The 21,806-nt window shown below is 36.5% G+C and overlaps 1 protein-coding gene across 3 annotated transcripts in view; it reads right to left on the bottom strand.

Moving 5' to 3' along the window:
- Nucleotides 1-21,806, bottom strand: part of LOC150107066 (epidermal growth factor receptor kinase substrate 8-like) — a 379,016-nt gene that overhangs the window by 84,575 nt on the left and 272,635 nt on the right. For all 3 annotated transcript variants that reach the window (XM_090393423.1, XM_090393421.1, XM_090393422.1), the window contains exon 15: nt 8,338-8,569. In XM_090393423.1, the coding sequence (XP_090249549.1) occupies nt 8,338-8,569 (232 nt within the window). The remainder of the gene's footprint in view (nt 1-8,337; nt 8,570-21,806) is intronic.

Here is a 21,806-nt window from a genome sequence, read left to right as displayed (position 1 = left end):
TATTAAACTAAAGTTTTACTCAAACACAGTAGTTGTCTCCATAATTTTCCAAAATGTTTTCATGTAGTACTATCATATCCTGTACACCCCCCTTTGAGGGGGTGAATGGCAAGAATTTGATGATGATGATATATATCTACACTATAATATAAAATAATAAGCCTTTTTTGTAATGTTTTTTGAAACGTTTTAAAACGTCCAGAACTCGATGGGGGGGGGGGGGGGCATAGCCATCAGTGGGGGGGGGGCAGATTCCCCTAGGATTGTGCTTTAATTGCTGTCATGATATTTATGACATCCATGACAGCAACTGAATCATGATTAATATTATACACTGTTCCAAAAAAAAAAAAAAACTATAGTATAGGGAATGAAAAATGAAGAAAATTTGAACTCGGAATCTGGAGTAAGGCAGTGATTAGCAGATGTGTCTTAACAGATTTAGAGAATATTCAGAGAAATACCAATGTAAATGCTGATGACTGACCATGGAAATATCTAAAAAATGAAATGCATGCAGCAGAAATGAAACCTCCATTTATAAAGTGGTGGGAGTTGAATACAGAAGGGGAAAAAAAAGGCACCTTACTCCACTGTAGCAAATACAAGTATGTAGTTATTCCTACAATTAGCCGCAACCTTAAGGAACTATCCAAACCTCAATGTATTTGACTGCATGAAATTGCTTCAAATTTGAGAAGCACTCATCCTCAGAACTTCAAGCCAATAGTGAAGAACACCCATTCTTGCCCACTAAGGAATGCTATTTTAGGACTTATGCTCACCTTTAGTTGTCATGCTTCAGACTCATTTACCCGATGTAGTGCCTGCATGCAAATATCAGTTTGTATTGCATTCCATATGACGGCAACTTGACTTTGCTGAATATCAGAAATATTAATTAAATTTATTGTAATTCTGTCATATTGTACCATCATTTTATCCTCTCCAATTCTATGGTCACTTAAACAGAATGGGAGAGGAAAGAATAGCAACCCGAGTGTTCTCTGCAGGATAGCAGGAAAATGACCCAGAGGAAGACCAAGATATAGGTGGATTGATACAGTAAAAAATACCTTAGAAGACAGAAATATAAGATCTGATAATGTTGGAGTCTTGACAGGTAACAATGATTTAGAGGAAAATTATAGACAGGAAGTTAGTAATGATGTAAGTTTTTCATGTAGTACTATCATATCCTGTACACCCCTTGAGGGTACATGTCAGGAATTTGATTATGATGATTTATTGTAATTAAAAGTGTGATTTTCTTAAAAAATACTGTTTTGAACACTTACCACCAGACATGCAGATTAGATCTGAGTTTAGTGAGATCGTTTATATATAAGGGGAAAAGAATAGACATAAGTACAGAGCCTTAGAGCACACCACGAGTGGAAAAAATCTAGAAGAAATTGTCACTGAACAAGGCTGAAAGTGAATGATTACAGAGGAAGTGGGGGTGATGCAAATGCAAAGGGGTGGTCTAATACATTCTTTAGTCCAGACAAATTTATAAGTGCACTTGTATTCTCACGACTATTTTACCAGTTAACTGGGCAGCCACAGATGGCCACACATGCACACACTCACTTAATTATTTACTATCTGCATTTGATGCTGATCTCTTGATTTTAAGTGATTCTTAAGGTTTCTAAGCAAGAGCCAGTTCAAAGTTATGGTGTTAAGAATAAGTACAAATCCATATCCATCTGTACTGTATTATTTATACTAATGTATTTAATTTAATATCTTAATTTTAAATTTAATATTTAGGTTTATAACCATCCATAGTACTTTAGAGACATGCAAAAACTTTAATTAGTGGTTCCAAGGTGTACCGATAAATTATAATTACATGACTTCCATTAGTCTGGCAAAACAGCTAATTCATAAATGCTCTGGAACCAAGGATGCCAGAAAAATCAATAGCATACTGTATGGTAGTTTGGTAAGTTCATCTCTATGATGGACAGAATCAATATGTCAGCCTGTTGGCCAGGTGTACAGTACTTGCCCTCTACACAGATTATGGATTCAAATCTCACTGCAGACATAGATGTCTGCGAATGGCCTTTAGTTTATACCAATACAAGATGATAAAACAATAAATGTATTCTTAACAAACATTAAGAAGAATATACAAAGTAAACAAAATCGATAAATGAACAAATAAAGTTAAACTCTAAAAGTTAAACAAACCCCAGAACACATCCCAACACAACATCAACAGAGTTCAAGATTGGTACTATCAACATAAGAAGCATCAATGAAAAGGAAATGGAACTAGCAGAAGAATTGAAAAAGTACCAGATCAACAAAATAGACTGAAACATAGAAGACAAAAACAGGTGAGATCTCTCTCTCTCTAAGTGAAAAATATAAAATCTTATATTCAGGCAATGACAATCAGGGAAAAGAGGGAGTAGCTATAGTATTCAACACTAAATATGAGGATAATCTTCTTGAATGGCAGACAATATCAAGTATAGTGATGGGCAAATATCAGAATTTGGGGCAGGGGGGGGGGGTTAGACAATGAGACTTATTTGTGCTTATGGTCCCACAGAAGGTTCTACCAAGGAAGAAATGGAGGAATTTTTTTGAGGCATTAGAGAGGGCAGCTGGCTTAATGAAAAAGGAAAAGTTGTTCCTTGTTGGAGAATCGAAACAGCAGAGTAGGAAATTATTAATAGACATATAGATATGTTTGGGGAAAATTTGGAGAAAAGTGCAAAGCTAATAATAATGGTAAATGCCTCCTGGATTTCTGTTCAGAACATGGATTAGTTTACTAATATGATGTACCAACATAAAAGTGCATAATTTTACATGGAGAGAAAAAGCAAGGAATAAGAGAAGTCTCATTGACTATGTTATAATTGATAGTGATGTTTTCCCACTGGTTCAGGACACAGAGTTTGAAATAGGAAATAATCCCTATTTAGTTTTGAGAAGGATAAAATTGAATTTCATATCGAAAAGAAGGGTGTGTAAGAAAACTTTAAAACGAATCAACGAATCAAAGTTGAGCAGCTTTCAGAGGTTAACTGTAGACTCAAATACACAAATATCACTGGAGAAAAAAATGAAAGAATTTGAAAACAAGAACAAACCGTGGAGATTCAGTGGCAAATCCTGAAGAAAACGTTAATTCAGCCAGAGAGGCACGTAGTGAGTTTGTCTGTAAAGATAGAAAAATCAGAACTCCATGGTGGATTCAGGAAGTCAAAGAGACAGTGAAGGAAAAGAGAAAAGCATATCGAAAGATCCTCACAAGTACATAAGCTTGTGCTCTCAGAGAATACAGAAAAAAAGTAAGAAAACAAAGCACTATGAAAACTAGCTCTACAAAAGGCATGGGAAGAATTTGGCAAGATCATAGAAAATAAACATATGGCAAAATATTCTGGAGTCTACTGAGAAAGCTTGGAAATGGAGGAAAAAGTGCTGTCAATGGAATAAGAAATGATAAGCTGACATGAACACTGAAGATAATGATATTCTAGATGTCTGGAGTAATTACTTTGAAAGACTGTTAAACAAAACAAGCAGTGTCAGCATGATGGTAGAAAACTCCCAACAGGAATGTGTTGGGAGTTTTCTATCCCTTTTTATAGATGTGTACTATAACATCTCTGCTCCAATCCAGAGGATTGGAGCAGAGCTGTTATAGTGCACATCTATAAAAAGAGATAGAAAACAGAATGCAACAATTAAAGAGCTATTGAGTGTAACTGGTAAGATTTATGCAAGTATAAGTTGAGAAATGGCTAAGAAAGGTTGTGGAAAGGAAGCTTGGTGAAGAACACAGTGGATTCAGGTCAAATAGAAGTTGTTAGGATCAGATTTTCACTCTATGATAAAAAGTTGAGAAATCTTAAGAAAACAAGGATTTGTATTTAAATTTTGCTGATCTGGAAAAGGCATATGACAAGGTGCCAAATGGAAAGCTCTCAAAAATGCTACAGTTATATGGTATAAATGGGACATTATGTCAAGCAATACGTAGTCTCTATTTAAGCTGCAAGTCAGCAGTTAGAATTGAAGGAGATACATGAATATGGTTTGATGTTAAATCAGGTGTGCAATAAGAGTGCATATTATCTCCAACTGTTTAATTATCTATATGGATCACATTATGAAGGAAAGTGGTATTAAATCTGATATCAAAATTAGCAATGCTAATCTTAGCTCTTTACTGTGTTCAGATGTTGTTATGCTTCTGAATCTATCCAGCACAAGTCTGCATCGGTTGTAATAGATTTGGTGTGAAAATCAGAATAAAAAGACAAAGACAATGAAAATAGGCAAAAATATTGAAAACATTAACTGTATCCTGAATGGTGAACCTTTAAAACAAGTAAAATATTTCAGCTATTTAGGCACAATTTTTAGTGAAGATGGCAAATTGAATATTGAAATAGACAACAGAATTAGTAAACCTGGTATGGTATGAAGTTATCTAAATAAATTTATATGGAATAAGAAAGAAATTAGTCAGAACACTAAATCAGCTGCATCCAAGACGTTCAAATTTTAACCTATGGATTTGAGAGCGGGGTTAGAAATAAAACATTTGATTATAGACTGGAGAGCTCTGATATGAAAGTTCTAAGAAAGATTAGTGGCTCAAGAGATGGCATCAATGACATTATCATATTAAAAATGAGGATATTAGGAAAGAACTTGACATTGTTAACATTTAGGAATGTGTTAGTAGAGCAAATCTCAAGTAGTATGGTCACTTAAACAGAATGGGGGAGGAAACCTTAGCAAAACAAGTGTTCTTTGGCAGGTTGGTAGGAAAAAGATCCAGAGGAAGAGATGTAGATGGATTGATACATAAAAAGTGCCTTGAAAGACAGAAATATAAGATCTGATAACATTGGAGTCTTGATAGATAACAGATTAATTTGAAGGAAAATTGTTGATTGGAGGTTAGTAGTGGTGTAACTTTTTCATGTAGTATTATCATAATTACCCTGTACATTCCCTGAGGGTACATATCACGAATTCAATGACAATGATGATGATGAGTTAAACTCTAAAATGTGTATAACTCCAGTAATAAAGCTAATCATGAAAATCACTCTACACACAAATTTAAAATACTTACAGTAAGCATGAGATAAAGCTAAATGCAGCAAAGCATATAAAAAGAGCTGTCATAGATGTCTTGTTAGAGGTGGAGTAGATGCAAATCCAATTATCAATCAAAAAATTAATTAGCTCCAAATTAACCTGTTATCTGTCAGTTCTCTAGTATTATCAGAGATCTTACATTCTGGTTTTCCAAGACACTATTTCTTCTTCTTCTTCTGAAGCTTCTCCCACTTAAGTGGGATCACTGTTGATGATGAGTCTCCTCCACATCCTCCTGTCTTGGGCTGCCACCACATCCAAGTTCTTCATCCTCAAGTCCTCTTCTACCAGCTCCCTCCATCTCTTCTTTGGCTGCCCACGCTTCCTCCTTCCTTGCACATTCATCTGCATGATCCTTCTTCCCACATATTCGTCCTCTCTCCTCATCACATGACCAAACCATCTCAACCTTGTCTCCTGTATCTTCGCTCCTAAGTTCGTAACTTTCACTGTTCCCTCACATAGTCATTTCTCAGACAATCCTTTCTGGTCACACTGCACATCCACAGAAGCACTCTCATCTCTGCTACTTCCATCCTGCTGATGTTATTTTTCCTCAGGGCCAGAGTTTCTATAGCATACGTCATAGCTGGCCTCACTACTGTCCTATAGATTTTGCCTTTCTGATTGATCGGCACCCTCTTATCGCATAACACTCCAGCCATCTCCCTCCAGTTCCTCCAACCCGCTTGTATCCTGCATCCCACTTCCTTCTCAGCTCCTCCATCTTCTTCCACACTGTTGAACCTAAGTATCTAAAGTCCCTCACCTTCCTGATGACGTTTCCTTCCAGCTCCAGATCTGTCTCCTGGCCGCCGTCCACTGTGCAACACATATACTCTGTCTTACTTCTGCTCAGTCTCATACCTCTCTCTTCCAGTACTTTTCTCCATCTTTACAGTTTAGTTCCTGCTTCTTCTCTTGAATCTGCATACAGCAAGATGTCATCTGCATACAACTTGTCCAAGTAGCGTCTTCTATCACCTCCTCCATCACAATATTAAACAGAAACAAACTTAATGCTGACTCTTGATGCAAGCCAACTGTTACTTGAAAACTTTCTGTCTATCCCAGACAGGTTTGAACACTTGTCTTCACATTTCTGTACATCTCCCGCACCAACCTGACATATTTCTCTGGAACCTTCTTCTCCCTCAGACACCTCCAGACTTGCCTTGGCACTCTATCGTATGCTTTCTCCAGATCAATAAATGCCAGATGTAGCTCCTGTTGTTTCTCTCGAAACTCTTCCATCATCTGCCGTAACCCAAAGATAGCATCTGTTGTTGATCTACCAGGAATGAAGCCAAATTGTTCCTTTGCAATCTTCACCTCCTTCCTCAATCTTCCATCAAGAACCCTTTCTAGGATTTCATTCTGTGGGACATCAACTTTATTCCTCTGTAATTTTTAGGGTCTTGCGCATTCCCTTTACCCTTGTAGATGGGGACAAGAGTACTCTCCCTCCATTCCTCAGGGTATATTTTCCTGTTGGCAAACTTTCATGAACACGTCCCACAGCAGGTCAAATCCCTCTTCCCCCAGTGCTTTCCATGCCTCCACTGGAATCCTGTTGGGGCCCACCGATTTTCCATTCCTCATCCTCTTCATGGCCTCCGTCACTTCCACTCTACTGATGTTCTGCACCATTACCTCAGAAGGCTGCCCATCTTCAATGTGAGTCCTTGCATTTTCCTCATTCAAAAGTCCCTCAAAGTATATTCTCCATCTGTTTCTTATGTCCACATCCCTCCATAATACTCTTCCTTCAGCGCCTTTGATCTGCCTCACATGTAAGATGTCCTTTGCTGCTTTATTTCTTCATTTCGCTAGTTGGTAAACTTTTCTCTGTCCTTCCTTTGTTTCTAATTGATCATACAGATCTTGATATGCATTGGCCTTCGCCTGTGCCACAACTCTCTTGGCTTCTTGCTTTCTCTCTCTGTCCTCTTCCACTCTTGACTCATCCTACTTCTGCTTTGCCTTCCTCTTAGCTGTCATTGTCACTTGTACATTATTATTCCACTACCAACCCTCCTTCTGCTTTCTAATCTTTCCAGATGTCTCACCAAGCACCTCGATTGCACAGCTCAGGATTACTTTTGAATTATGTTTCCACCAATCTTGTACACTTTCCAGTCCATCCGAAATCCTCTCTAACACCCTCTCCCTAAAATGATTCCTCACACTCTCTTCTTTCAAGTGAAACCACTTAATTGTCTTCATCCCATGGTTTCCAGAGGGTCTTATCTTCGATCTTATTTTAAAGTCTGCACACAGCAGTCGGTGTTGCTGTGCCACTTGATCTGTTGGAATTACTTTACAATTTGTCACAACCTTAAGATGTTTTCTTCTAGTCAAAACGTAGTCAATTTGTGAACTGTTGTTACCACTCCTAAATGTTATCAAATGTTCTTCCCTCTTGTAGAAAAACGAGTTCACAATTGCCAGATCAAACGTTACTGCCAAGTCCACAACCCTCTCTCCCTCTTGGTTCATCATTCCCACTCCGTGGCCACCATGCACCCTTTCACAGTCTCTATTCTGTCTCCCTATGTGTCCATTCAAGTCTCCTCCAACAAACATCATCTCATTTTCTTCCAGTTCCCTCATTTCTTCATCTAACACGTTCCAGAACTTATCTTTCTCCTCTGCTGTACAGCCAACTTGCAGGGCATATACATTTTCCAAGACACTACTAATTGTATGAATCCACATAAATCTTGGTCATTTTCCCATGGGTCTTTCTCCTTACTTCCTATCCTTACTTCGACAACTGTTTTGCTAACTTTTCTTTTCCAATTCTGTTTTAAGTGACTACACACCTTGATATCAAAGTATTCATTTGGCAATTTTTGGTATTTATTATAAATTGTTTTTTTCATTCATATCATTGCCAACATTGTAAATGCCAAACTACTCTATAAAGATCTATTTCAGTAATATTTATATATATATATGGAAACTTCTACTTATGAACTTCCAAGATACAAGCAATTCATAATTAGGAACACCATATGGGCTAATAAATTGCAACCCCAATTCATTCAACAAACACAAAACCCCATGCTTATGAACATTAAATTTATGAATACATTTCAAGGAACCAATCATTCCTAAGTTGGGATTCGCCTGTATATACATGTGTGTATGTGCATGTGAGAAAAGGGAAGAAAATGTGATCTTACTCACCTCAAGAAACTCTCCTCTGATTACGGTAAGTTCCTTGTCATTATTAGCAGTACGTGGATACACCACTTGAGCAATCTTAACTTCCCGGCTTCTTAGCTCTTCTAACCACTGTAACTGTTGTCTTTCAAACCGACGTTGTGGGTCCATATGGAGGTCATTAGGATCTGTGGAATCAGAACTTGCCTCATCCCTATCATGGTAAGCATAATCAGAATGAGGAGGAAAGCCACTCCTGAAAATAAAAAATAAAAATATGATATTTATTATTTTGAAACAAATTTTTGTTTCAAAATAATAAATACATGATACTACATTAAGGCAACAATGATCAGATAAAAGAAACAAGAAGCTACAGCACTCAACGCTAATCTACTTGAACATAATAACATTAACTACTTGAATGGCAGGCAATATCAAAATGGGGAATTGGAGACTAATTTGTGCTTATGATCCTGCAGAAGATTCTACTAAAAAAGAAGTTCAAAAATTTTTTGAGTCATTAGAGAAGGCAGGTAAACATGGAGATCTGAACATCAAAATAGGAAATGAATACCAGAAAAAAATATGTGTTGAGAATATTTGGAGAAAAGAGAAAGCTAATAATATTGGTAAGCATCTGTCAGATTTCTGTTCAGGACATGGAGTAGTAATGATTAATGCCATGTGTTTGTTCCAACATAAAAATATGCACGAGTGCGTACGTGTGTGTGTGTGCGCACGCACACACACACACACAGAGACAGAAGAAATAAGAAAGATCTCATTATGTTACTGCTGATAGTGATATCTTCACACTGGCTCAGGACAAGTTTACTTAACAGCAAGATGGAATCAGATATCACATTGAAAAGTAAAGTGCATAAGAAAATTAAAAATAAAAATAAAATAAAATAAAATAAAATTTCTTTCAGAGTCAATCTGCATACAAATATATATATATATATATATATATATATATATATTTGTAAGCAGATTGACTCAGTTTATATACATGTTCAATAATTTTAATGACTTAAACACCGAGATAATTAAGAATAAAGTTTAATAAGGACACTACTAATTTTGTTAGTAAGCTAACTTCATCAGGTGTCAAAGTACAAAGGTATATACAAAACAGACCAACAGAAACATTACACACTAACAACAACAGAGCCATCAAAAACTGTAGTTAAGTTTAAATTGGAGGCTGCGCTTCAGTTCTAGCTACATTTATATGCGTGCGTGTGATCTCGCGAGAACACCAGCACTGAACAGCAGAGCTATGCAAATCTAGACCTGTAGCTAAGGTTGCTATTCATGTGGGTAGAATCGAGGGCGATTTCTTTTGACTCCAGGATACGTCTTTCAAGTTCATCATAACATTTGTGAATATTAGAAGTTTGATTCCAGTCTATTTGATGTTGGCGGCCTTCATCAGAGTTTACAGGGAACAAGACATGGCTGGCCAGAGTACTGGCTCGGATTCTATTATAAGAGATGTCTCTTTTGTGCTCTTCAAGAGGGAGAAGGATTGATTTATCAGTTTGTGTGTTAGTAAGGTTTACCACAACTACAAATAATTCTGTATACTCCTAGTAACTGAAGATGGTGATGTTTTTCTTTAAGCTGACTAAGGATAGATCGGAGTTTAGGTAAAGTAGAGAAGCAACATTTTGATGTTGAACTTTTTTAAAATTCTAGCCAGTTTGGGGGAGAGGAAACTAATGTAAGGCAAGGAGATGTAAGCTCTGGGGGTAGTAAAATCTTCATTAGTGTGTTGACAACGGTGAAAAAGAAGTTTCTCAATACTTTTTGGAGCGAAACCATTATTGATAAAGGTCCTTTTGAGGAAATTAAGTTCATTTTGAAACTCTGTTGTCTGATAATTAGGATCTGGCCTGATGCACAAGAGTAGATATAATGCAATTTTAATATTATCAGAACTCCTGGTTAGCTTTATGTCTAAAAAAGAAAGACAATTGTTAACTTCTAGCTCAGAGGTGAATTTGATGTTGTGATGAAAGCTATTTACTTGATCCAAGAAAACTTTGAGGTTATCTGGGCCGTGTTCCCATATAAGAAAAACATTGTCAATATATATATTGATGATGTAACAAGTCACATGTTTGTAGCTGGTACAAATTGGAGGAATATGATACTCCTAAGTATATGTGTCTGGATCAAATGACTGTGAGAAGGGACCTGGTGGAGTTTGAAAAAAGGAGGATTGTGATAGGATGCCATGTTGCAGGTCTATCTGTTTGGCAAATGGTTGACAATTGGGTCATCCCAGGTAAACAATCTGTAATACCATACTGAGATGGAAGTGAAGGGAGTCAACTGAAAGTGCTAACTGCAGTGGATGACTCACCAAACTTTATCATAGGTCACTACAAAGGATAATATGTAAAAACTAAAGAGCACCATTTATTGAACACCACACACACAGAATGCATAGTTCTGGGCATCGAATGGAAACAAATATGCACAAAAAAATTCAGGAGGTAGCTCATAACTTCATCATAGGTCACTACAAAGGATAATAGGTAAAAACTAAAGAGCACTATTTATTGAACACCACACACACAGAATGCGGAGTTCTGGGCATCGAATGGAAAACAAATATGCACAAAAAAATTCAGGAGGTAGCTCATAACATGAGTTTCCATGGTAGGACCGCAGTATGCAGCATCATCTTCAGTGGTGCAAAGAGCATGAACAATGGGATGTCAAAGCTTGGAAAGCTATGTTGTGGAATGATGAAATCACACTACACTACACTAGAGCTTTCCAAACTGTGTGTCGGCTGCAGTGTGAAGGTGTGTCATGCAAACATAAAGCGTTAAACAGAATAATCGCTGAAAATTTCCACAGCAGAATCCATTTCGCAAAGTACCGGTACGACATTTAATTAGCACCATCAAAATTATATATACAAACTATCTTTTAATTATTTTTAACCTTTAAGAATATTTCATATCAATATATTTCGATAAATAATGGAGAATAAATGCAGCTGAATTCATCCTTGTGGTTTTATCATGTAGTAGTCACTCGGTTTTATTATCGTTCGACCGATAAAAATAAAGCGCACCACTTATTCATACAAATGTTATTATTGATGTTTATTCTAACTGCAACGTGAATAAACGAAGAGCTGGTGCTTTTATTTTATGGTTAGTTACTGTTAAAGCTTTACAATATATTCACACAATTTTATCAAATTGGTCTTGAATTAATCGTAAAATGGATAAGTTTCTAATTAATAAAAGAAAAGCTGAAGGTGACGTTTGTGATGAACAAAATGTATCAACTATACAAGAAACTACGCAAGAATCAACTGTTGAACGGTCTGCATTAATACAGAAGAAGTGTAAAGGAAAATTTTCCACGCCTCGTTTATACAATAAAGATTATATGAAATTGGGGTTCACATTTTCTGGTAATGAAAACCATCCTTGTCCCCACTGTTTAGTTTGAGTGGTGAGTGATACTTGCAAATGAAAGGCAAATGGAAAGGCAGCAGGAGTAGATGATATTCAACCAGAAATGCTGAAGTATGGTGGTATAAGAGTCTTACATTGGCTGCACTGCATAGTTCAGAAAGCCTGGACAGAGGGACGAATTCCCGATCATTGGAGTAGAGCTCTCATAGTACCCATATATAAAAAGGGAAATAAAACTGCAAGTGAGAATTATAGAGGTATTACACTACTGAGTGTTCCTGGCAAGATCTATGCAAGTATACTTGAGAAACGGTTGAGAAGAATTGTGGAAGAAAAGCTTGGTGAAGAACAAGCTGGATTCAGTCCAAATAGTGGCTATCAGGATCAGATCTTCACTTTATGACAAATAGTCGAGAAAGCATGGGAATATAACAAAGATCTGTATTTAAGTTTTGTCGATTTGGAAAAGGCATATGACAAGGTGCCAAGAGAGAAGCTATTCAATACGCTACAGTTATATGGTGTCAATGGGGCATTATATCAAGCAATACTTAGTCTTTATTTGAGTTGTAAGTCAGCAGTTAGAATTGAAGGAAGTACAGGAAGATGGTTTAATGTTAAATCTGGTGTGAGATAAGGATGTACATTATCCCCTCTGTTATTCATTATCTATATGGATCACATTATGAAGGAAAGTGGTATTAAACATGATATCAAAATTGGAGATGTTAATGTCAGCTCTTTGCTTTATGCAGATGATGTTATACTTCTAAATAAATCTGCTACAAGTCTGCAAGATTCTCTGATTAAATTGAATAGCTGTTGTAATAGATATGGTATGAAGGTCAGCAATAAAAAGACAAAGACAATGAAATTAGGCAGAATCATTGAAAATGTCAACTGTGTTGTGAATGGAGAACCTGTGGAACAAATAAAACATTTCAGCTATTTAGGCATGATTTTTACTGAAGATGGTAAATTAAATATAGAAATAGACAACAGTATGGTAGGAAGTCAATTGAATAAATTCATATGGAATAAGAAAGAAATTAGTCGGAACACTAAATTAGCTGTATACAAGACAGTGTTCAAACCAGTTTTAACTTATGGATCTGAGAGCTGGGTCAGAAGTAAAACACTTGACCAAAGACTAGAGACCACAGATATGAGAGTCCTGAGAAAGATTATAGGTGTGAACAGATGGCATCAATGGCAATTTCATATTAAAAACGAGGATATTAGGAAAGAACTTGACATTGTCAGCATCCACGAATGCATTAGCAGAGCTAATCTCAGGTGGAATGGTCACTTAAACAGAATAGGCGAGGAAAGATTAGCAAAACAAGTGTTCTCTGCCAGGTTGGCAGCAAAATGACCCAGAGGAAGACCAAGATATAGGTGGATTGATACGGTACGAAGTGCCTTAGACGATAGAAATATGAGATCTGATAATGTTGGAGTCTTGACAAGTAACAGACTGATTTGGAGGAAAATTGTAGATAGGAAATTAATAATGATGTAATTTTTTTCATGTAGTACTATCATATCCTATACACCCCTTGAGGGTACATGACAGGAATTTGATGATGATGATGATGATACTTGCAAATGAAAGTATTGTTACACCCTGATACCTTCACTGTGTGGAATTTCCAGTTATCATGGTGTAACATGAAGAGAAAATAAAATAAAACCCCTGTATAAGAACTAATACATAAATTACTTAAAGAAAGAAAAATATTCTTGCATCCAAGTAAAATATATGACAAAAAAAGTGTTTGTTGAACTAAATAATAAAAGAAGGAATGTATTACAGTTATGATATGAAAAAGTTAGATAAGACAGAAAGGATTAGTCATAAGAAATTGTATGTGACAGGCTAGAGATTAAAATATTAAGTAAATTCATAGAAAAATTTTGGAAGGGGGATTAATTTAGAAGCTAGCAAAAGAAAACAATAGACTATCGCTCAGGGTCAATTCCCGAATTGAGACATTGTCACGTGTCAGTCGCGTGCTCACCGAACTCAGGATGTTTGGCAGAAAAATGCCACCCTAATTGGTTGGTGAAGTCGAATCAAGTAAGGGGCAGAGAAAAGAAATTAAAGAAGGTGCCGGTAGGGATCAAGGTATAAAAGAGTTAGAACCCCCCCCCCACACACACACACACAAGGCTTTTTTTATCCGGAGAGTTTCTTCACAGTTTTTTTTTTTTTGTATAGGTTTCACGTGGTTTTCCTGAGTGGCGGGATTGGAGTTAATCTCCGTCGTCACAACAAGGAAACAAAAGTGAGCGGATTTTGATTCCGTATTTCCTATGGTAAGAAACGAGGAATGCCATTTAGCTAAAGGAAAGAAGGTATTATCTATGTGTTTCATCGTCCAGTGACAGCTATGAGAAAAGGAAATCTGTAAAAGAAGTCAGTGTCCACGTGGTGAGTTTCACAGCTTTGGTATAGATGATTCTAAAGTGTGTTCTTAATTCAAGTGCGAAAAGTAAAGATTGCATAAGCACAGTTTAATGCCAAAAGAACTTAGGAGTGACCGATTATAGGAGAGATCATACCAGGATAGTTCAATCGGAAAAGGGTAGAGGCCAATATAGAAAACTCAAGAGAAAAAGGTATATAAAAATCTTGTGTTAACTGAAAATCATCTGTAATTGTAATCATTATTCTATTACTGAACTGTTAAAGAGACTAAGGAAATTTATACTAGGACTTTAGTACATGACTGATTATAATGAAAGTATGCTTGTTAATATTATATAAGTAATTATGTGTCCTGAAATTTATGCATGTGTATTGTAATTTATAGGAAAGTTTTAAATGTCAAAGTTATGTGTTAACACAGTGAAAGGATAATTTAATCTACATAGTTTTGGATAGTTAAATAGAGTGAATTGATCACATATGTCCATGTGCTACAGCATATAGCGTATATTCAGAGTAATATAGGGTTAACTAAGGTGTTAATTAGATCTGGGATTATACATATGATTGTATGAGTTGAATTTGTTATAGCGGCATGATCGCAATACCAATATAGGATCATAGCTAAATTGCTTGTGATAAGCTAATGTTATTTTGTAAATGTTTTCTTAGCATTGAATTGAATTATATTAGAAATTGAATTGTACCATACTAATGATTTCAATAAACCTTTGTTCATTGATAAAACAGTTGTCTGAAATTGCTGCCCAATGCACCACTTGAAAATGTACGAACCTAATCACGCGGGAGGGGAGAATATTTAAATGAGTAACAAGATAAAGTGTCACGACTGCAATATTGTTTCACATTCAGACATATTTTAGTAATTGCTCCTTGTTTTTGTATTTAATATCTCAAACTAAATGTCCCAAAAGGTGCAGTATAATATAAATATTAGGGGCACTAAGGGGAGAAATAGCTTAAATATTTGTATTTTGGGGTGATATCCCGTACATAGATAAAAGTTGAATATAGATAAGCAGAATTTCACTGGATAGAATAATAATGATAAAATGGGACACAACAGTATGGTACCAAACAAATTAAAGTGGCATTTTACCTCAAACACAGTCATTTGTCAGAAAAGCCAGTAGAATACTTTATTGAACTTTAAAAATCTATCTATAAAGAAGCAGTCTACATCGTTCACTAAGAGAATGAAGACATCAGAGAAAGCTCAAAAGGCAAGTTACTTGGTTGCTCAAATAATTACCAAAAACAAAGAGCCACACACTATTGCCGAAACCACTATAAAGGAATCTTGCTGTGCTATTGTTCGAACAATGTTTGGCCCTGAATTTGAGATAGAAGTTAATAAAATCCCTTTGGAAGATTACACGATTGGAAGACGTATTCAAGACATGTCTGCTGACAACATCACTACTTGCCAAATATTGAAATACAAGACTATGATTAGATCAGAAATCCATTTTTTTCAACTGCAACAATTAACTTGTCACATATTGAAGAAGAAGAATTAGCTGAAATAAAAAATGATCGAAGTCTGTTAATGATGTATGAAGAGGATGATTTAAACAACTTTTGGATTCGTGTTTCAAAAATGCATCTAAACATAGGTAAAAAAGCATTAAAAATTCTTTTGCAGTTTTCCTACATACATGTGGGAAGTATTCTTTTCAACGATGGCAAACTTGAAGACACTGAAAAGTGGAAGCTTAAGAATGCTTGATGACAAAATGCGAGTGTCTTTATCTACTATTCCACCAAATATTGAAAAGCTGTGTTCATCCCATGAAGCTCATATATCTCATTAAAATTCTAATATAAAAAGGAAAAGATTTTTAAATAAACCTTCTAAAAGTTATACAAAATATAATTGTAAAAGCATATACTTAAACTACCTCCGATCTGGCCACGTGACCAGATGAGGATGAGAAACACATCAGACTGAATTACCGTTCCACGAAATTATGTTTGTCTAAAAAGTGTGTCACCAACATGAAAAGTTTGGGAAGCACTGCACTACACCCTCTACCGAGTAGCTGGATGCATATGGAGGTTGTGGATGCCCGGTGAATGTCCCTTACCAGAGTATGCAACCCTAACTATGAAATTTGGAGATGTCATTGTGATGACATGGTTCTGTTTTTTTCCTGTTTTGGCTTGGACCTCTGTTCGACTACAAACAATGAACTCCAATAGGTATCTGAACATTCTGGACAATGCAATGTTTCGTACTTTGTGTCATTTCTACAAAACTGACCATTCTCTCTTTTTAACAAAGACAATGCACCATGCATAACTTGGAGGCCAGTCAAGTTATGCCTGTAACTTGACTGGCCTCCACAGAGCCTTGATCTCAACCCTACTGAATATCTGTGGGATGAACTGAAGCATTGGATGAGGTCAGGGGATGTCTGCTCCACAACAGTCAAGACTTCATTATGTGCCTACATGAAAAATGGTCAAAAATTCCCATTGATCACTATTGTGAAAAGTATGACCTGTAAAACTACTGTAGTCATCGCTGCGAAAGGAGATCCTACATCTTATTAAGATGGGCACCATGGCTGTTTGTTCCTCACACTATAGTGTGATTAGTGCCCACTGCACTAAAGTTCCTCACACTATAGTGTGAGGAACAAACAGCCATGGTGCCCATCTTAATAAGATGTAGGATCTCCTTTCGCAGTGATGACTACAGTAGTACAGGTCACACTTTCCACAATAGTGATCAATGGGAATTTTTGACCATTTTTCATGTAGGCATGTAATGAAGTCTTGGACTGTTGTGGGACAGACATCCCTTGACCTCATCCAATGCTTCAGTTCATTCCACAGATATTCAGTAGGGTTGAGATCAAGGCTCTGTGGAGGCCAGTCAAGTTACAGGCATAACTTGACTGGCCTTCTTTCCAAGCAGTATATGTTATCCAAGAAAAAATGTTGTGTTCGAAATAATAGCTCAAACAAAAGAACCAAACCATGGAGACTTGGTGGTAGTGTCTGAAGAAAACTGACTGACTTGGCCAGAGGACCATGTAGCGAAGTTGACTGCAAAAATAGAAAAATCAAAACACTAGATATGATGCAAGAAGTTTAAGAGGCAGTCCTATAAAAGAAGAGAGCATACCAAAAATTCTAATAAGTTAGCAGATGTCTTGAAAGAATACGGGGGGGGGACTAAGAAATGTATCAAAATAATTAAACAGATTTCATGGGAATTTCTATGAACATAGAAGACATATCAAGAAGGTGGAAAATTTTCTGGAGGTTACTGAAAACGTTTAGAGAATGGAGGAAAATGTACTGTTAAAGCATTAGACATGACAAAAGGCGACATGAAAACTGAAGATCAAGATATTAAATGTCTGTAGTAACTACTTTGAACGATTGCAAAATAAAACAAACAGCAACATCACAATGGCAGAAAACATTCAAGAGGATGCAATTAGGAGTACTCAAAAGCATCATAATCCTGAAATATGGAAAGGCAGCTACAGAAGATGATGTTCAACCAGAAATGCTTAAATATACAGAGGTATAAAAGTCTTATTCATGAATTAAACCATAGAGGTCACATACTTCTTAAACAACAATTAGGATTGTTTTGGACACCTCAAGAAATTGTCCTCTCAGAGATTACTTGAGCAGGATTGTTGGAAGAAGATTATCAAGTGGCAGACCAAAAAGAACAAGTTAGAGTCCTTGAAGGAAATGTCACAGTTATTGAGTTTCAAAGAAATGACAGAAATAGACCAGAATGGCAAAGAGTTGTTCATAGGAAGTTCAACCCATCATGTGATGGATGAGAGAGAAGATAAGTTTTACAGTGATTTTAGTAATTCAAAAGGCATGATAAGAAAGTCAAATTTCAGATGTTAAGAGAAGTATATCAATTTAAAAAAAAAAAAAAAAGAAAACTGAATTTGAGAATAACATAGGAATTTTTTACTAAGTATTCCAATTAAGATTTATGGGAATATTTAAGTTTTGTATATCTGAAAACGGTATACGATGGGACTAGTCGAGGGAGACCACATCTCACTGGCATCACCTATCATATTCTCTCTTGAATTCATTCACTACCTTTAAAGGGAAACCATTCCAATCACACACTGCTCCATGAGAGAAAAACATTGCTCTCTCTCTCTCTCTCTCTGCCTTTTCTTGACTGTATTCATTTGTAACTCCACAGATGCCCACTGGCACTCTCACTACTCTCCAGAAAATGAAAAATTTCATCTACTGGTATCCTGTATGACCCTTTCAAAAGTGTGTAGGTCTATCATATTACCCCTCTTTCTCCTGTTTGCTAGTGCCTGCAGTTCACAAATCTAAATATCTCCTCATAATCTACATTCCTCAGTCCTGATATCTTTAATACTCATCTTTGTACTCTCTCCAATGCATCAGCATCACCTAAGAAACTAGACCAGATCTGCACATAATAGTTCAGATGAGGTCATATCAAAGCCTTGTAAAGAAGCAAAATAACTTCCTCATTCTTATATATCAGTGTTCATTTCAACATTACAAGGAGATGAATTGGTAACGCCTATGGCATCAACCTGTACGAAGATTACTGGGATCTCTGAGACATGGTTGATGGAAGATGATATAATAACAGGAATAGAAGTAGCAGGGTACAGCATTTTTCAAAAGGATAGGAAGGGAAAACCTCATTCAAATGCTTATGATAAGTGATGACTTATGTTCTCTCAGAATGGAGGCTTTGGAGGGCAATGACACTAATGGTTTAGAAAGCATATGGTACGAGGTAAAGGTGGGTAAAACAGGATATTTAGTGGGGTGTTGCTACAAGCCAAGGTGCACAGAGGGTGAGGAGCAGGAGATGTATAGGCAGTTGAGCCTTGCAAGTGCAAGATGGATGATTGTTATGGGAGGTTTTAACTATGGTAGTATAAATTGGAAAGAGGAAAATGCATGTAGTAATAAGGGAATGGAATTTCTAGAATTCTTGAGTGACAAATGTCTTAGACAACATGTAACAGAAGCAACACAAGGTTCAAGAGTTTTGGATTTGGTCATAGCATCCAAAGAGCTGATTATAACTGAGATGGCAGCTCTATCTTCATTTGGGGAGAAGTGACCATGTGTTTTTGACTTGGAAGATGAATAGACATGCAGGAGTATCAAAGAGAAGGAAATATATGTGGAATTATAAGGTGAGTGATTATAATAGTCTTAGAAGGGTAAGATATCATTGGAGGGCTGAGATATCATTAGTGCTTGGAAAACCGTGAAGGATAATTGTTAGCAGTAATTCCACAAGTGAAAAAGAGGATACAATTTGGTGTAAAGTCGATGACAAACAATATCAAACAGGAACTGCTGGTAACAAAGAGGTTATGGAAGAGATATAAGGAAAGGGGGTGCAGAGCAGATGCATGAATATAAACTCAGGCCAGGAGAGTGACTGGTATGGTAAGGAAGGTAAAACTGGAATATGAGAAGAGATTGGCCCTAAGATGCAAAGAAAATTCTAAGGAATTTTTTAACTATGTGACCAGTAAGAGGAGAAATGATTGTGGAAGAATGACTTGCTGTATAAAAATAGAAATAGAGTGACTGATGCAGAGGACATAGTGGAGTTGTTCAATGAACACTTTAGGATTATTTCATCCTGGAGAAGTAAGTTTTAATACAAGAGGAATAGGGCAGGTTCAAGGTTTAGAGGTGCAAGAGGAGCTTGTGTTCTAAATACTGAGTACTCTAGATGTCAATAAAGCTGTGGGACTCGATGGAATTCCGCCATGGGTTTTGAAAGAATGTGCTAAAGAACTGACAGCTCCGATGAAATGCTGGCTACAGGAAAGGTACCCAAGGAATGGAAGGAAGGAATGTAAAATAGTGGCATTGCCACTATCTTACCTTAGAGATACTGATAGGTCAATAGTTAGACACATCTGTCTTTGCACAACCCTTGTGCAATGGGATTATCATCCATTCTTACCATCCCTGTAGAATCTTTCCTGTGCTGAGACTCAAATTATGCAGCAAAAGTCAAAAGAACAGTCAATTCAGCAGAACACTTTTAGTCTCTGTGCTGCCATTTCATCAATCCCTATTGCCAAATTCATGTTCAGTTTACGTAACAGTTCTAGTACCTCCTCCTCGACACAGCTGAGGTTCTTCCAGTGTAGAGCACTATGTTGCATCCAAGTTGAAAGCTTTTAGCAAAATGGGCACTCGCTTTATTTATTTTTTTTATCTTAATGATGACCCCATGTATAAAAAGTTACAAGACCTATAACACTACAGTGCCATGTGTAGGCAAGTGATTAAGGAGAAATTTTAGCCTATTGATTTGTTTCTTAAAGAATGGGAGGTTGTACTCAGAAGACTAAGGTTGTAACTGGTTTTTGGAATGAGAGGACAGATTGAGAGAATGCAGTTTGCAAAGCCTTGTGAAGAGGAGGAAGAGAAGGAATATGAGTGAGACATTTAAGTTGGTTAAAGGTTGTTACTAGGTTAATGTAGAAGAAATTTTTCATAGAGTGGGAGAAGGGGCAAAAACAAGGGGCATACCTGGAAGCTGTATATAAAGGACATAAAGAGTTTGTTCGCATAGAGAGTGGTTGGCAAATGGAATGCTTTGCCTGATATTGTGGTGAATGCAGATACATTGAATGAGTTTAAAGCATGATCTGATGGAATTTGTGTGTGAGACAGTGTTTGCCTCCCGCAATGAGTCTTTTGACTCCATGGCGGTCTGGTGTTAATAATGAAAATAAACATTAATCCATAATTTTTTTTTTAATTTATGGATTTACTAACTGAGTTCTCCTGGATCGCCAAGGTGAACTTATACTGCCAGTGGTTCACTTCAGGTATTTACTCGAGTATTTGGTGCTGTTGCTTTCATTATAGTGTAGAATTGTGAGCATTATATAACACTTCTTTGTAAACAACATTAGAAGTTTCATCATACGCGACAAAAATAATCGAATTCTTAGGACCAACTTGAGAACATGCTATATATAACTTCCCTGGTCGAAACATTCACCTCTTAAATCTAACCTACATATCTAAGAACCTATCCTTGGGCTTTATTAATCAATTGCAAAGCGAACTTTTATTAGAAATTTTAACAGTTCGAATGCAAAAATGTTTGAATGGTTTTGAGAGAAAATTTCTCTATATCATGCCATAGTGACAATTTCTTAAGGCAGGCATTCACTTCGTCCACCCTGGTTCCATGGGATACGATAGGCAGTGTTTGTCAAAAATCACCAGCAAATAAAACAGTTATTCCATCCATTCTTTGATCATCTGATCTGATATCCCTCAGTGTTCTATCGACACTTCAACAGATGTTTTATGGGGCATTGTATATTCATCCCAAACAATCAGAGAATAACAATATCTAACAACAGAATTTAACAATATCTAAAAAATTGACACAAATGATATTAAGCCACAGTATGGGCTGTGGAGGAAGGTTATAAAAAAAAAGTAATCACTACTCCATAATCTGGAGGTGTACATCGATGAAAATGTACATTAACCATCTTTGGAACATCCTCTTATCTATTATTATTATTTGAAACCTCCAAGGAGTCCGAAGA

The sequence above is a fragment of the Typopeltis vanoorti genome, chromosome 5 (assembly GCF_054136105.1).
Source record: "Typopeltis vanoorti isolate ZY-2024b chromosome 5, IOZ_Tvanoo_1.0, whole genome shotgun sequence".
Classification (NCBI taxonomy): Eukaryota; Metazoa; Arthropoda; class Arachnida; order Uropygi; family Thelyphonidae; genus Typopeltis; species Typopeltis vanoorti.
The sequence above is the reverse complement of the archived record's forward strand: the minus strand, read 5'-3'. Positions and strand labels throughout refer to the sequence as shown.